At 34.7% G+C, this 16,910-nt stretch overlaps 1 protein-coding gene across 4 annotated transcripts in view; it reads left to right on the forward strand.

The window, feature by feature from the left end:
- The window catches only part of conu (Rho GTPase-activating protein conundrum), a 110,408-nt gene that overhangs the window by 13,509 nt on the left and 79,989 nt on the right, over positions 1 to 16,910 (forward strand). For 3 of the 4 annotated variants that reach the window (XM_089858732.1, XM_089858731.1, XM_089858729.1), the window contains exon 2: positions 9,340 to 9,595. In XM_089858732.1, coding sequence (XP_089714858.1) covers positions 9,445 to 9,595 — 151 coding nt within the window. In that variant the 5' untranslated portion in view covers positions 9,340 to 9,444. Of the gene's footprint in view, positions 1 to 5,276; positions 5,549 to 9,339; positions 9,596 to 16,910 lie in introns of those variants that run through there. The other variant, XM_089858733.1, reaches the window with a different exon arrangement.

The following is a 16,910-nucleotide window of genomic DNA, read 5'->3' on the forward strand; positions in this document are numbered from 1 at the left end:
CATGAGAGTGCGCAGAGACGACAATGTATCAACCCCCTTTTAGGTCTCGATACTGATGGTTGCCTACCCCGTTTTTTACGTCGAAAAGGATACGTGTTGATGAGAATCATTTTCAATGTCACTGCATGGAACACTGAGGTTATCTGTTCCTTCATGTTCATTGATAAATCTGTGTGTTTAGCCCATGACCAGAGTAATTTCAAAGATTCCATGCATACTTCCAGCATTATCCAATAATTTTGGATATATGATGTTTCACTTATATAAATTTCGAGCTATATTTATCAATGAATTATTTGTACCACTTGGATATTCTGATTTTTTTTGCCAATGTTTGTTAGGCCTAACTCTTTAAAAAAAAATTAAAATACCATCTAGTTATCTTTAGAAACAATCTCACGTATCCGTGTTTTATACTAGGAAATAGCTGTCGATCAAACATGTGATAGCGCAAACTGAAAGGCTACAATGCTTTTTTGTATTGGCTCGGGGCAATAAAATTTCATAATTACTTAATTTTGTTTGATGTATATCATGAATCTCGTAACAGACTCGTAAACCCACCCATTTTTGTCCCTTAGTGGAATTTTCATTGATAAAATAGAACTTAACGTTTTGCACGTTGGAGGGGAAATGCAAAACATGTTTTAATTATGTTTTCACGATAATTGGGTGTTGCTGGTGTATGTTTTTGTCGTCCGCCCATGACCTTCAGGCTTCGAATTTTTCTCGCGGTTTAGGAAGTTTTCTGTATTATCCTCAGTTGTACGTGTACTCTTCAAATACTGGTTTTACGCTCATATTTGTATTTGCCCAGCGTATGATGTTATTTATCTTTTTATTTGTAGATAAAACAAAATATATTCATTCTGTAGCCTTCGGGTAATTTTTACGACCGATTAGGATAAAAATTTGATTATATAAATCATGCCTGTCAGACTATCTATGGCGACCTTGCATGATAGTCTTACGATTAGGCAGAAGTCTTAAAGGATTTATATTAACATGCAGACATGTGATCTCTCCACCAAGGGGAAATGTTATTTATGGTATGAAGAGTAGTTAATTATCGACAAATGACACATCGAATGAAATCGATGACAAATCAAAAACTTAGCCGGAGTCCGACACGTCATGCCGTGAAGCACTCGTTAGTAGGAACGACACCCTACTCCCGAGTCTTGGGTGTGGGTACATTCCAAATAATTCTGTACTTCAATGCTTCAATTTTGTGGCAGTGTCCTCGACAGGATAAAATAAAATAGTCATAACATGATCGTACCAGGGGGATAATAGAACGATGACACTGTATGTCTGTATCGTCGTTATGCTTTAGTTATGTAACATGATTCTTCGGATTCTTCCCAGGCTTGCCCTTTTGGTTTGCTCTCCTGCTCATCAAACTTCAGATGCGCATCGCACCGTGGGGTGAATTCTAAAACTGTTTGGTAATAAATCCTCAGCAATCAACCCACAAACCTCGTCTTGACGTGGGACAAAAGTCCACAAGAGGCGCCTTGACAAATAGTTAAGCGCTAATAGAGTAACGGTGAGGGAACTATTTATCACGTATGTTATTCGGTTTAGTAACCTTGCTCCAAATGTTCTGATGTTGGGAAGAATCATACAATTACTCCGCTTTGTGGTACACTTCTCTCGAAGAGAAGTCTTGTATACTTTGATCGTACGCAGTTTGAAATAGGGTTCATGAAAACCTCCACATAGTCAGCACAAGATTAATATTAGGAGAGTCATTGATGAATTTACATACTTAAGTAAACAATCCGACAGTCGTATATTTATTTGATATTTAAATAAACTGCTCAATTAATTCATCAGATAAAACTTTCCTTATATATATGATATGGAAATGACATCCGCTCCGGCTTTTGACAGCTGAGTTAATTTGCAAATGAAATAGAAAACAGTCATTAGATAAAACCTCATTGTAGTTTACCGGAGAATCATTGACCTTTTTAGAAAGTGTTCGCTTGATTGCCTAGCGAAAATTTATGAATACGAAAGATACTTCATTTTTCTTTACGAGCGTTTGAAATCTTTGTACTTGAACAAGAAATTATTTGTTTCACTAATGCGAGAAGGTTTCGGAAATGTTTTTATGATCACGGGGTTTTTTTCTCTACGTTTTTGTGGTATGCTATGGGAAACCATAAGTCAATTAAAAAAGCTGAATTTGTAGACAAAGCTACGAAAATGTAAAAGATAAGTATACAAAATCGTTTCGCTGAAGGAACAGATATTGAGATTTTCAGTTTTAAAGACGTGATTTTAAAACATGAATCATGAATAAGATGAGACTAGAAGTACTGAGCTAACCAAATTCTTCACTTGGCGAAAGTGAATATTCTCGATAACACACCAACGGTTGGCCCTCTGGTAGCGGTTTCTGAATTTTCCCTCCAAAACGTGAGACTCTCGCGGCGGTAGACTGCCGAACTAGATTCAAGCACCCGCGTCCGTCTTCCGAGGCTTTACTTTGAGGGGAAGGGGGTAGGAAATTTTTTGGAACTCAACCAATTTTTTTTCTCTCTAGTGTAGGGCGCGATGGAAGCGGCATAAAATCCTCAAATTTTTCACTAGTGCCAGGATCTACTACCAATGCTCGAGCTCTTTACTTCTAGTCTCATCTTACTTCTGGTATGATCCAACAGACCCTTTTCAAAAGTCGAATGTAAAATACAGTCTGGTTTTTGGCCACCTTGTTTTCTTAGTATGTGGATCCATAGACATTAAATATGGCTTCAAACAAAGGACTTTGTTGAACTGTTAACTTTGAAGCCTCATCTAACCCAATATTAAGCAGACAAGACTGCGGCCCCCTTTCGATAATGGCCTATTGTATTCTCGCCAAAATATAATTCACGAGACGGCTTGTGCTTTGTCTTGAATGACAGTGAAAACACCTTTTGAAAAACTCGCCGATTTATGATAAAATTTCATTCTAACCTAGTAAATAAATAGTCTTGCAGAAATCATGTTCTTTTAGGGCCTATAGACCTTTTAGACGGAAAAAAGGGGGTAGGCAACCCTCAGAATCGAGGCATACAAGGGGTTGATACATTGCCATCTCTGAGAGTTCATGATAAAAAAGGCTATAGTGCAGGCTCAAAAAAGCACGATGGAGGGCTGAATTTTGCATCGAAATGGTCCGTTGAGGTTCATTGCTACTGTCAGAAGTGAGATGAGACCAGAAGTACTGAGCTAACCAAATTCTTCACTCGGCGAAAGTGAATATTCTTGATAACACACCAACGGTTGGCCCTCTAGTAGCGGTTTCTGAATTTTCCCTCCAAAACGTGAGACGCTCGTGGCGGTAGACGGTCGAACTAGATTAAAGTACAGGCGTCCTTGTTCCGCGGCTTTAGTTCAAGGGGAAGGGGGTAGGAAATTTGTTTTTCTCTGTAGTGTAGGCGCGATTGAAGCGGCATAAAATCCTCAAATTTGTTCACTAGTGCCAGGATCTATTACCAATGTTAGAGCCCTTCACTTCGAGTTTCATCTCACTTCTGCTACTGTCCATTGAATTCGAGTTAGGTTATAAGACCTGGGGTTCAAAATATATTTACCAACCGCAAGCCTGAAGCATTTTCAACACGCTCCTTCGGCGGATTCAGCTAGTGTTTTGAAATAATAATGATAATCTTACAACGATAATTATTTTTCCTAAAGGTGTCATTTAAATGATTATCTATACAGTAAACACTCTTTGTTAAGAAATACCGACAACGGGAATTTCATGATCCTTCAGGCAGGACACAACCCCGCCTCCTCCTGGCGAGTTTGCCTAGCACCTCGTATAATTGAGAAAAAATATTATTTCAGCTACCAGTATTTTATTTAAACTTGTTTTTTGCTTTATCGTTAAGTGTTTATGTAATATTGAAATATGGTTTTTGGTTTTGAATATTACGCCGATTTTAATTAGGCGATTTGAAAGTTATCAAAAAATCCTAACGGCCTAACGTTTGTACATTTACCACTTTAACAGATAGTTCCTGTTTGACTTATACTGGTCAAGGATGCAAGGGATGTACGGTTGTTGGGTTTAATTCTTGTTTATATTGGGAAAATTTGTCCAGGAAGAATTGATAGCATCCGTATATAATATCCATTTTCAAATAGCTTTATACAGGAGCAATCGCTATATTATTCTTAAATGAAAGTTAATAAATTCTCCAGGTTATACGGCTGAAAAAACGTAGGAAAATCTCGGAAAGTAAAGCCATAATGCATAATCTCTTGACTTATCTGCTTAGAAACACTAAGAAATTGAAGACTATTATCAGGTTCAAGCTTAAAAAGGCAATAAAACATCAGGAAGAACGATAACAATGAGCTAAGAGACCTTTTACCATTACTTTTTAGATAGTGAAGAGGGTTTATGAGTAATTTTGTTACTTAAGAAAGTTATGGTGTAGGATCAATTCCACCATTATTATTGCAAATATTAATTACAAAAGTACTTTAACAGATTCTTTTTAAGGTCCCAGCTACCATACTCGTTCATATTCTTGGTGGGAGCACGACAACTGGGTGAAAGACATTTGGGTGACGACGAGTGGGTGTCCGAAAATTGGTAGCGCGACAATTTTAAGCGCTGAAAATTAGGTGTCCTACAATTGGGAGAATTTAAAATTGGATCAGCGACAGTTGGGTGGCAATAAAACTGACAAAGCATCAATTAGGCGAATTAAAAATTTTAGTTTAAAAATGGCAGGAAGTCATAAAATTTGGATGGTCAAAATTTTGTTTTACGAGGTCAGATCAGGTTTGGTTTGTTCAGTTGGATCAGGTCGGGTTAGATTTGGTTTAGTTCAGTTAGGTCAGCTTAGATTGCGTTTGGTTTGGTTTAATTCAGTTAGGTTAAGTTTTGTCTTTCACCAAACTTTTATTGTTTTTCAACAAATTTCCCCTTTTAAAAAAATGAAATTTCTTATCACCCAATTGACACTATGTCGGTTTTATAGTCACCCAATTGACGCTCATCCAATTTTAAATTCTGCAATTCTAGGTTATATGGTCATTTCCTCTGTACAAAACTGCACGTGCGTTAAAGTCTACAGTTAATTATTCTAAGAGAAACTGAATAAATTCATTATCAAAAAATTAATCCAGTTATATTCCGTGTTAGTCGAGACACTAGTCACACTACTTAAGTTCATTTTTATAAGGTAAACAAAAAGCATCTATGCAGTGTACGGTTCAATGCTCCTGTACCTCGTATTAGGTAGATATCTGATAATACGGTTGGCAGGTGGCAGCCTAAAATATCCCCTTTAGTTGAGGGGCTTCCTTGCCGCTATACATCTTTTGTCATTCTTCTCATTCTGCTTTCCTAAAATCAACCAACGAACGTTTCCGTTCGCGCGTATACGATTTCCGTTTCTTTTTCAGGAAACAAAGCGGACTCCTTGAATGATTTTTCATTCACTTAGGGTGTCTTCCACGCAATAGGTCAAAGTTTAAATTGCGGATTAAGAGAGACGCGCAGCGATAAAAACTACATCAGGTGATCTTTATTTGAACGGTATGTTGAAATTTATCTTTGACGGTTTATTGCCGTTGTATAAAGATAAGGTAATGGACTTACGCTTGTTTTCTGAAAATGTCTAGCCGTGAAAGGTTGTTAAGACGTATTTTTTGAACGCCTAAGCATAAGGGAAGCCCCTTTTAAAGGGCTGAAATTTGTTGATGATGGCAAAGGTGTTTTGTTTCAAACATCACAAAAATGTCTCACTCCAAGATCGTTGTTCCCATGCGTAATTTCCTTTAAAATCTTTTTATTTACAATACTGAATGGCAAAAAATGTGTAGGATTATGCTGGGTGTTTCTGATAAGTCTGTCATAAATTAAGGGGGCTGTTCTTTGGGCGGTTTTGAGTCGAAAATGTTCTATGACATTTTGCCGTCCGGGCCACTGTTTTCCAGTTATGATTTGAGGGTTTTACGGATGACGCCTTAAATTTAATTAAGAAACAAAGTCTATGCTAATTTAATTAAGGGGTCATCCTTAAAACACTCAAATCATAACTCAAAAACAGTGGCTCGGACGGCAATATATTATTGAAAATTTTCGACTAAAATTGCCCAATGATCATCCCCCTTCATTTATGGCACACTTCTTAGGAACATCCTGTATATGCCAGGGTCAAACAATTATGACAATTGAGAACTGGCGTTGATAGCTGTTAAAGAAAACTATGCATGATGTTAGTCGGTATTTTAGCGTTGATTTTCGAAATACTTAACTGAAAATTATGGCATATTATAATTTTACTATGGTGAATTAGTATTCGTTTTTGTTATTAATTTTATTATTTTTGACGTTTAAGGTTTTTGTTACTTTAATTCATAGAATTTTTGTAATTAATAATAGTAATAAAACATTTGTACAGTTTACACGCTTTGATAACGACAATATTAAACCGGTGTTTTAATGTGTTTACAACTCTTCATCGGTGAATTGATGTTTATGAACAAATTTTGAAAAAATGTAGACAGTATTGTTTCGGACTATATAATTAACAGGGTTTCAACTGATGATGCACTATTAGATCTGACGACTGTTTACAGCTGTTAGGTGTTATGTGAAGGTATTTAAGAAATGAGAATTTTTTCCGTGTCTGTAAGGTATTACAACTTACATCTTGAGATCAAAGTGCTGTGAACTAGAGAAATAGCTGCTTACCAGTCGAATTACGAATATAAATATAGCAATAATCATAAGTTTATAAGATATGTTCCCTAAGTATGACACTTCCTATACTTCGTAATGCTAGAGACTTACTGAGAGCTACTTCGAGAACAAGCGAGAATTAACTACACGCGGTTTTGCAGTCCATCTTCCTATTTAGTCTGTACTTAGCCTTAAACAGCGCCTCACCGGGCGTCGCTTTTCGAGAATCTATGACCTTTCACCTACATCACTCTATGAAAATCTCAGTAACCAGTGACAAACTTATGGAACAAATCCTATGAAGTTATGGAATAATTAATTGAAATAAAACAGTTGTTACATAGGTAATCAACACCTTTTTCAGAAGTTACAAACCCTCAAATGCAAAATAAGATTACTCATAGTTCCGTGTGTGTGTGTGACTCGTTAAGACATTGCAATACAAAAGGACCTGTTTTATTTCTTTGTTACATTAAAAACTCTTTGAAACCTCAATTTTATATAAGATTAAGGTAATCGGGGAAATTAAAGATATAGCTCGATAAGTTCGTATCATACACTTAACATTTATGGACTCGAGAAGGTTATCGAAGCCTTTTTATAAAACATAATGAAAAGCGGAATATTTTGTCCAAAAAGATCCATTATGAAATATCATAACAGGATTTAAAACGGGCCGTAAAATATGGTTCTTATCTCGATTGTAATTCGCCGATAAAAGCAATAAGATAAGATAAACTGTAGGTTTCTAACTAGCATACGCGAATAAGATTATTGCGCAAAAAGCGATAAAATTAGAAAAACTTTTTCGTGAATAGAAGGAGGCGACGTAAGACTGTTGAAAACAATTCTCCGAAAAACAATTAGTCTATTGATTTGACTAACTATTAGTAAGTCGAACTTTACCTTTTATTTCATTACGTTGCGTATTTCGTTTTTCATTCGATTCCTGGGAATCTTTTATATAGTTGATACTGGAATTAGGGCGTCTGTTTTATACAGTTACACCTTATTTAACTTCTACTCGATTCCTCCCGCTGTTGCTGTCATAATATCAGTCGCGAGTATAGTGTGTGAATTTGTATTACTCTGAAGCTGGGTTAATTTCTTTCTTATTGTTATTAGTGTTAATTTAACTGAGTAAATAGCTTCAAATGAGATTGTTGAAAAATTCTTGCATTTTCTACTGTGTAAATCTAGAAGAAAACGTTAAACTGGTAATTAGGAGTTTTATTAACATTTTATATCATTATTGTGGCTGTTATATTTATATCATCGTAAAATGTTTAGGTTTTTTGTTATACAAAATCCACAACTTTAGTTGTATAATTGTGATTCACTCTTAGCTAACCCGAAATCCTTCAATCACTTTCGAAGGCAGGGCTTTTAAATGTTTCCAAAATTTATTTTCTATATTCTATCTTATATAGCGTGTACACCGATGAAGCTGAGTAACTGGGCACCTTTTATTAGTTAAATTACGTTTAGAAACAAACGTTTCAGTTAATTACGTATTTAGCGATCACGGAAGATTTCGAGCTAAGCCTATTGCGCTTCAAAAATGTAACTATACTACTAGAACCCACGTATTTGTATATTTCAAAGGTTATTAAAAGATATCATGGATGTACGCTTTCAAACAATATAATATAAGATAAAGATTTATCCTCTCGCCTTTAATTATCAACGAATATATTTACATCAGCGGGGCTTGATATACAGTCCCGTCTCCTTTAATTTTCAATCTACTTATTTTTAAATGGGAAAGAGACTTCATGACAGTTACAGCTTCACATTGTATTAACATCAATGGGAAAATAACAATGGTTGCCATTACTCTATCGAAAATCTCTAATGTGGTACGTTTAGCTTGAACCATATATTTCACGCATACAGGGGGTTCTGTCAGAAATTAAGGGGGTGGTCTTTGGACGATTTTGAGAAGAAAATGTAATCCGTGACATTTTGCCGTTCGGGCCACTATTTTCGAGTTAAGATTAGTGTATTTTACGGATGGCCCCTTAAATTTAAGTAAGAAACTTAAAGATAATATTAATTTAATTAAGGGGTCATCCGTAAAACGCCCCAATCTCAACTTGAAAACGGTGACACGGACGAAAAAAGTCTTGGAACATTTTCGAATAAAAACGGTCCAAAGAACACTCCCCCTTTCACAAACACACTATATAAAGTATGGTAAGGTAACTCCAGAAATCCGCCGTGCATCTAGTTTTAATGTTTATTGTAATGGTGAGGGAAATTACCATTGTTTCAACAGAAACTGTAAGGTAACAGTAATCTGAATTTATACTATACAGTTCCGTTAATTTACCGGCCCGAATCTAGGTCTATGTAAAGTTATTCATCCCGTCTCCTTTCTTACATGATATAGAGAAAGGTTTCTTTTTTCCCATTAATGACTTGCTGTCTTAATTCTCGGCTTACGTATATCGCTTTCAACGCGTTTTCTAACTATATACAAATTCGTAACACTTTCGCGGTTTTTCGAGCGAATGCCTGTTACGTAACGACCTGTACTACCCGTACCCTCGTGGTTTTAGTGGCGCGCGCCGCGCACCGCGATTCAAACTCGCCTAGTTTAACTAAATCGTCGTCGCATTCCCGTTTTGTTTTTCTCGCAGGTCACTTCTAGCGGGAATTACGAGTTACCGGTGTCTGCCACGTCTGATTCGGACGATAGTAGTTGTAGCGGAGTGATCGGTTCGGATTCTAAACGTTTGCCCCACATGGGGACACTCAGTCAAAAGGAACTCGAGGATTACCTCAAGGAAAAGGAATACCAAGATCTACTTCAAGGAAGTAACCGAGAGACCGATTTTGTTGATAATGGCCAAGGCAACGATGACCCGGATGATGAGGACAATCCCACACCTGAAGGTTCGTTTTAATGATCGTTTGCGAATAGATTTTCCTCTTGAAACTGTTTTGTTGACCGCAACCGGACCCCCTCTCCCATTGTTTTGGGGTGATTGTTTTAGATTTTAGGTAATGCTATTGCTAGGGCACATTAGGATTTGATTTTAGTTGAGGTTAAGCTTGGGTTAGGGTTTAGAATAGACTTTAGTTGAGGTTAAGCTTGGGTTAGGGTTTAGAATAGACTTTAGTTGAGGTTAAGCTTGGGTTAGGGTTTAGAATAGACTTTAGTTGAGGTTAAGCTTGGGTTAGGGTTTAGAATAGACTTTAGTTGAGGTTAAGCTTGGGTTAGGGTTTAGAATAGACTTTAGTTGAGGTTAAGCTTGGGTTAGGGTTTAGAATAGACTTTAGTTGAGGTTAAGCTTGGGTTAGGGTTTAGAATAGACTTTAGTTGAGGTTAAGCTTGGGTTAGGGTTTAGAATAGACTTTAGTTGAGGTTAAGCTTGGGTTAGGGTTTAGAATAGACTTTAGTTGAGGTTAAGCTTGGGTTAGGGTTTAGAATAGACTTTAGTTGAGGTTAAGCTTGGGTTAGGGTTTAGAATAGACTTTAGTTGAGGTTAAGCTTGGGTTAGGGTTTAGAATAGACTTTAGTTGAGGTTAAGCTTGGGTTAGGGTTTAGAATAGACTTTAGTTGAGGTTAAGCTTGGGTTAGGGTTTAGAATAGACTTTAGTTGAGGTTAAGCTTGGGTTAGGGTTTAGAATAGACTTTAGTTGAGGTTAAGCTTGGGTTAGGGTTTAGAATAGACTTTAGTTGAGGTTAAGCTTGGGTTAGGGTTTAAAATAGACTTTAGTTGAGGTTAAGCTTGGGTTAGGGTTTAGAATAGACTTTAGTTGAGGTTAAGCTTGGGTTAGGGTTTAGAATAGACTTTAGTTGAGGTTAAGCTTGGGTTAGGGTTTAGAATAGACTTTAGTTGAGGTTAAGCTTAGTTTGATCTCAGGTGATTTGGTTGCATTTTCGTATATAAGTTGTCATAAAATTTATCAAAGACCCATACACCGAAGCTAAGAGTAGGGAGGGTTACAATTTTCGTCATACCTCATCCTGTTCTGTAAATCTAAATTTTCCACATCAGCTGATTTGATTTTTGTCGATCGGTGAAATTATTATTAAAACTAACGAAATCAAGAGTTTTCAAGAGAAAATATAGGTAAACAAAAAGTGTTTATAATTTTAGCCTCGAATAATGGGATATTTATGCTAAGTAAAGATGTCTATTATGCTCACAAAATTATATCGTAAATGCACGTGGTTTTACGCAGCATTTAAAGGTAAAGTTCAGAAGCATAACATTATACCTTAAAAGAACGGCCTTTTTCAAAACATAAAAGGAATAATAAATAAAATAAATGATCACTTATTACGAAACGAAGACAACTGCGTCATCCGCCATTGGTTAAGTGGCGTCAGCTGAATTGAACCTCTTACCCCTTACCTCTCTCAGCCTGTGAGAATTCAACCAATCCTGTTACTCCTGTAAGGATAAGTGGTTCTATTTAGCAGACGCCATTAAACCAATGGCGGATGGCTTAGTGGTCCTCGTTTTTAATTAAATGTTAATTATGTTTTAATAATTATCTTCATTTGTTTTTAATGTTTCGTTTCCTTTTATATTTAGAAAAAGACCGTTATATTAAAGATATAATGTTATGTTACCTGTCCTTTTCCTTTAAAATAAGTTTAATAAGAGAGAAGTAATGGTTTTTAAATGGAAGTAAGTGTAGTTTTTAAAGTCGAAAACACTTGCCTCGTGCTGACAACTGATACCTTGTTGTACTACATATGAATATAAATGCTTACTAACAACAAATAATTCTGAGTGACTTTTTAATGCAAGAAAGCGAGCAGAACGTTCTCGTTATTTATTGGTAAAGTCGTTATACTTTTCAAATTTATCAACATTCTATAGCAAGACAACTTATTTCCCTCTAAACTTTAACAAAAGTATTAAATAGTATAATTAGCGTATATACTGCAGTTATGACGTTAGTAAGTTATCCAACCTGCATTTTCCAAGTAGTAATTTCAGCATCGTAGGTCCATGCAGGGTTATGGTGGTAAGGTGATCAGGCAGTTAGTTAAATATTCACATTTATATACAGTGTGGAAACAGTGGAATGAATCAAAGAAACTGTTATTTCACTAGACCTTTCTGTCTTTCTTTCAACTTATAACCCATTTTTGACACACTTCTACCGAACCTATTTCTCCCAAATTTGGTTTGCAAGTAATGATGTGATAACAATGCATGATAAAACAACGTTAAAATATCAAATTATTTGCAATTTTTTACAATTTACCTCGAATCGAGAGTTCGCTGCATAGCGTATATTTATTAAGGGAAGCATACATACAATCAGAAGGAGATAATTGAAGGATGGCACTCTGTATCCTCTTAATACTTCAGTTATGTAACATGGTTCATCCCAAGCGATCTCGCCCTTTTGTTTGCTCTTCTGCTCATCAAACTTCAGATGGGCATCGGCACCGTGGTGTGAATTCTATAACTGTTTGGTACTAAATCCTCAGCAATCAACCCGCAAACCTTGATTGTCTTGACATGGGACAAAAATCCACAAGCGCATGCGCCTTCGCAAATAGTTAAGCGCCAAAGAGTAATGATGAGGGAAATATTCATCACGTATGTAATTCGCTTTAGTAACCTTGCTCCAAATGTTAAGGGATGTTGGGAAGAATCATGTTACAATTACCCCGCTTTGTGGTACACTTCTCTCGAAGAGAAGTATTATTTACTTCTGATATAAAGCACATATAGGAAACTTTCAAAATTAACGTGAAAGAATAAAAAAGATAGAAATGTGTCCGTAAAAGGTTTAATTTTTACTGAAGCGTTTTTATTTAGTTTAATGTTGCTACCGACATCAAAATAATCGACATTTTAAATGTCAAACATATGACACTGATAATAAAATAGATTTTATATCAAATGAGATGAAACCTATCTACATAGGAATTGTTTCTATGATTAGGTGACGTAGCAGGGCCAGCCTTAGAATCTCTAATTAGAATGTAATTCTATACCGCATACATCTTACCTTTACATCGCATATTGTTTTATTCATGAGGTGATTGGATATAAAATGAGCTGTAAGGGTACTTACTATTAAAGCTATTTAACACTTCCTCAAAACCACCATAAACTTATTATCGTTTAAAGTAATTGCAGTGCTAAAGTTAAGTACCACTTAGAAGTGTCAAAATATATTTGAACAATAGGTTTAGTGAAATTGACACGTTTTAAAATTCGGGGGGTAAAAATAGTGTTTAGTGTTCAACCACATTGTTGTCCTAAGACTGAACATGTAGACAAATAAGTTGGACAGGACTTCAATCAAAAGGACCTAAGTGGACTGGTAGCGTTGAAGCCCTGTCTATCGTCTTTGGATCCACATACCGGATGTTCCGTTTGAACCCTATATCTAGCAGACGATAACTTAATATTAAAACCTAGTAACCTCGCTAAGAGGGTTGAAACACCTTTTAACCGGACTCAAAAGCTTATATATTTGCATGGAATCCCATTTAGCTTAAATTCACGTTTTTTATTATTATTTAAATCCCTTGAGGGTCTGTGATTCTTTTTATCTTTTGTAATCGTAATTTATTCGATTTAGTAGGTATATTTCTTTTCTTAAACATCAATCACATCCCAGCATGCTTCAGCAAAATATTTTGGTAATTATGGCCTTTGAATTTCCAAAATGATTTTAAAGATTTTTTTCTTTAGTATTTTAAAAATTCGAAACTTCCTCTTGAATTTAATTTATGCTGATGCCAATAAAATGTATGCAAATTATATTACGAAGTTGTTCAACTGTACCTTTTTAAAAGGCATGCAGCTGTGTCGAATACGTTACTTATTAAAACCAAGTAGTTTTTCTTTCAAAATACTCAGAATCCGTGACCCAACCTTGTTAAGTGTTAGAATTAAGCGAAAAGGCAAACAATTCAATGACTTAAAAACTACGCCATTAATTTTGTTGAAATTTGCTATTGATGCCTCAAATCTACAGTTACTGTTAGTGATAGGGGTGTCAATTAGCGGTAACTTAACCAATCCAGGTTTAAATTAGTGTTTAATATGGTATTTTTACCACGGTAATTTACGTGAAATGTTTTCGGTTAATTTTATTTTCTTTTGTCATTGATATTAGTGTATTTGACTCTCAGAACCTTTATTACCGAACTTAAATTACTATAAATTGCCGAGAAAACGATAATTACCGGTTTTTAGCGTGTTGTATCTTTACCATGGAAATTTACCAAAAAATTATCGGTTAGTTATGAGGCACCATTGTACTTGGTTTAAAGGAAAAGTAAGGTAACATCCACTGGTTTAGTTACGTCTGCTAAATCGAACCATTTACTCCTACGGGATTGGTTAAACTCTCACAGGCTAGGAGAGGTTCGTTTTAGCAGACGTCACTAACCCAATGGTGGCGCAGTAGTTCTCGTTTTTAAGACTAATTAAATGCTAATTATTTTGTAATAGAAGAACATTTGAAATATTTTTCCTGTTATGTTTAGATAAAGGCCGTTCTTTTAACGAATCATGTTATGTTACCTGAACTGTACATGTACCTTTAAATATAATTGAAGTTCAGAGCCTTTGTTTTCACACTTAAATTACTGTAATTGCTGTAATTTGCTGAGAATTTTATTTCTTCAAAATTTTAATACCGTTTTAAAAGTTATGGTAATCTTCAGTGTTTATTATCTCGCTTAATAACCTTTTCATGTATCTTTTAAACATTTTTGTAAAAACCATTAACGCTGAAATTTAAACAAGAGGCTTCATATACAGTAACTCATTAAATTCCGGATCATTTTTAAGATCCTACAATTAGGAATGCGGAAATTTGACAAATTTCGAATTAAATCATTAAAGAGCTCATTTAAATCTTAAATTGGAGACATTCTTGTATTATATTATATAATATGAATATTCGAATTTATTGGAACGCGTATACTAAACAAACCATTTTTGGCATATCAGGTTTTCCCATTTTTCGATTATTACTAGTAGCCGCGTAACCTTTTTCGTAAGAAAAATTGGGTTGAGCGAGCTCTACTTTGACTGGGAGGGGAATAATTAAACCAAATACGGGTTAAAAATTACCCTCATATTCAGATAGAAAAAAAAGAAACCATAAGAAAGACTTATAACAATCTTTTGATTCATTAACTAAGAAACCTTGTCCAAAATTTTTTTTTTTAACGAAATGAAAAATTGCATATGACAAAGGTGTCTGATTGCCAAATTTTAGTTTGAGGGTGCCGATCAGTTTTCGTCAAATTTGGAGAAAATATTTACCCCCATTAAAGGCGACGGTTTCGAGTCGGAAACTTAGGTTAGGTTTTTAGTTTTTTCTGTTTAATTCAATTTCGCAGTCTCGAGAAATTCGCTTTTGTAACAAGAATGTAGTCATTTCGTCTATGAAAATCAGTGGAGTGGAACTAAAATTGTAATGATTTTCATTAATTTGCACTGTACCGCGCTAGAAATTTAAAAATGCCAACAAATTCATCAAATCTCATAATTATGCTTCGGTTTTTGATAAGGAAAATTGTTACATCAAATTTATTTTTAAGATTATGGAATTATAAAACAAATTTGGTGGCTAAAGGAGTATAGAGACTGGATTTCAGAGTATATCACCTAATTATCATATTTTGACACTGCATTTAACAGGTGTTATACTGTAAAATGGCACTAAATATATTGCACAAGAGGTCTTTACGCGTGTTTTTGCTGTCAGAATTTTTATTGTCTTCTACTTCATTTAAATCACACCCATCTTTCCTATATTTCATCACAAATCTCTCAGAATGGGAAACCGATTTAGAATTTATTTGAATCAGATAGATTTTGGAATAGAATTTTAATTGAAATCGACTGCTAAATTTCTTGATTAATTTCTTTAATCGATTTCGATGTTATTGGTCTAATTTCTAGCAAGGGTTTTCATGAATCAAAGATATCAATTAGGATTTTTGAATTAAAAAGGCGGAACCTTGACTTTAATATTCATTTTAGCCTAAATTAATGAAGGGATAGTGTAACTTGTGAAATTAGTTGTCGAGGTTATGGCAGTTGGAGGAATGGTAATTATAGGTAAACGGAAGTGGTCGTTGCACAATGTCCAACATGATTTACTAATATGATATTTCTAATTTTAAGCTTGTTTTTTATCAAAATAAAATATAGCCTATGTTATAAAAACCCAGCCCAACGGGTTTTATTGGGGGTTTTTGGGTGCGTTTTTTTTGAGGGGGGGGTATCTTTAGCAGTTGCGTCCATGGTAGAAATTGTCATTCAAAAGTAATTTAAAAAAATTCTTAAAATGTTTTCATAAAAAATAATAAATATTATAAAATAGTACTTTTGAAGTTGAAACAACAAATATCTTGAAATATCTTTAAAATAAAATTATTCTAGCATTCGACTTAATCAAAATTGAAGATCTTAGTGATGGGCTTTATTAAGTGGGTTTTTATGGTGGCTAAAACCCAATAAAACCCGCGGGTTTTTTTGGGATGGGGTTTTTTTAATTCGAACCCTCCTTTTTTACATGAACCTGAAGTTATAGCATTGTCACCACGGATAAATGAATATTTAAGGATATTCAACTGCATCATATATTTATTGCCACTTATGTAAAATTAGTCTAGGCTTTCTTTTTTACTAATTGCCATTAAAGTTCAATATTCGAGGGTGGATGAAAAAATTCTTTAGCACTACATATTCTTTAATGAAAAATGTTATAAGTGATGTCTTTTCTAGTTGCTTGGGAAAGAAAGCAAGATTACCTTGAACTAAAACTTAGGAAATGGATTTTTGTATGTGGTTTTCTCATACTTTCTTATTATAAATCCATCCCATTATGATTTATAACATTTTAGATAGTCGACAAATTAATTTATACGGTTTATTGCAAAACTCTTTTCGTTCCTTCACTACGCAGTTTTCTCGTGTTTCTTTTATTAATTGACTTTCTTAAGTGTAACGATTTATTAGGACGGCCGTGTTACCTAATTTCTTGTTAGTAACGAACTATTGGGTTTTTTTATTTTTGACAGGGTTTTATTCATTTTCTTGAATATGATCAAACATAGAGATGTGAAATTTGTTTATTGATATGTATGTATGTTACTGATTCAAATTAATATATAGTTCTTAGTGCCAAAGTTACTTAAATTATTGAAAAAAAAATGTTTATTTAAAAGTAAAACGCGTAGAATGATAAAATTAGGATACGC

The sequence above is a fragment of the Phalangium opilio genome, unplaced genomic scaffold (assembly GCF_054372755.1).
Source record: "Phalangium opilio isolate 3A_F unplaced genomic scaffold, DU_Popi_V2 ptg000329l_1, whole genome shotgun sequence".
NCBI classification, from domain to species: Eukaryota; Metazoa; Arthropoda; class Arachnida; order Opiliones; family Phalangiidae; genus Phalangium; species Phalangium opilio.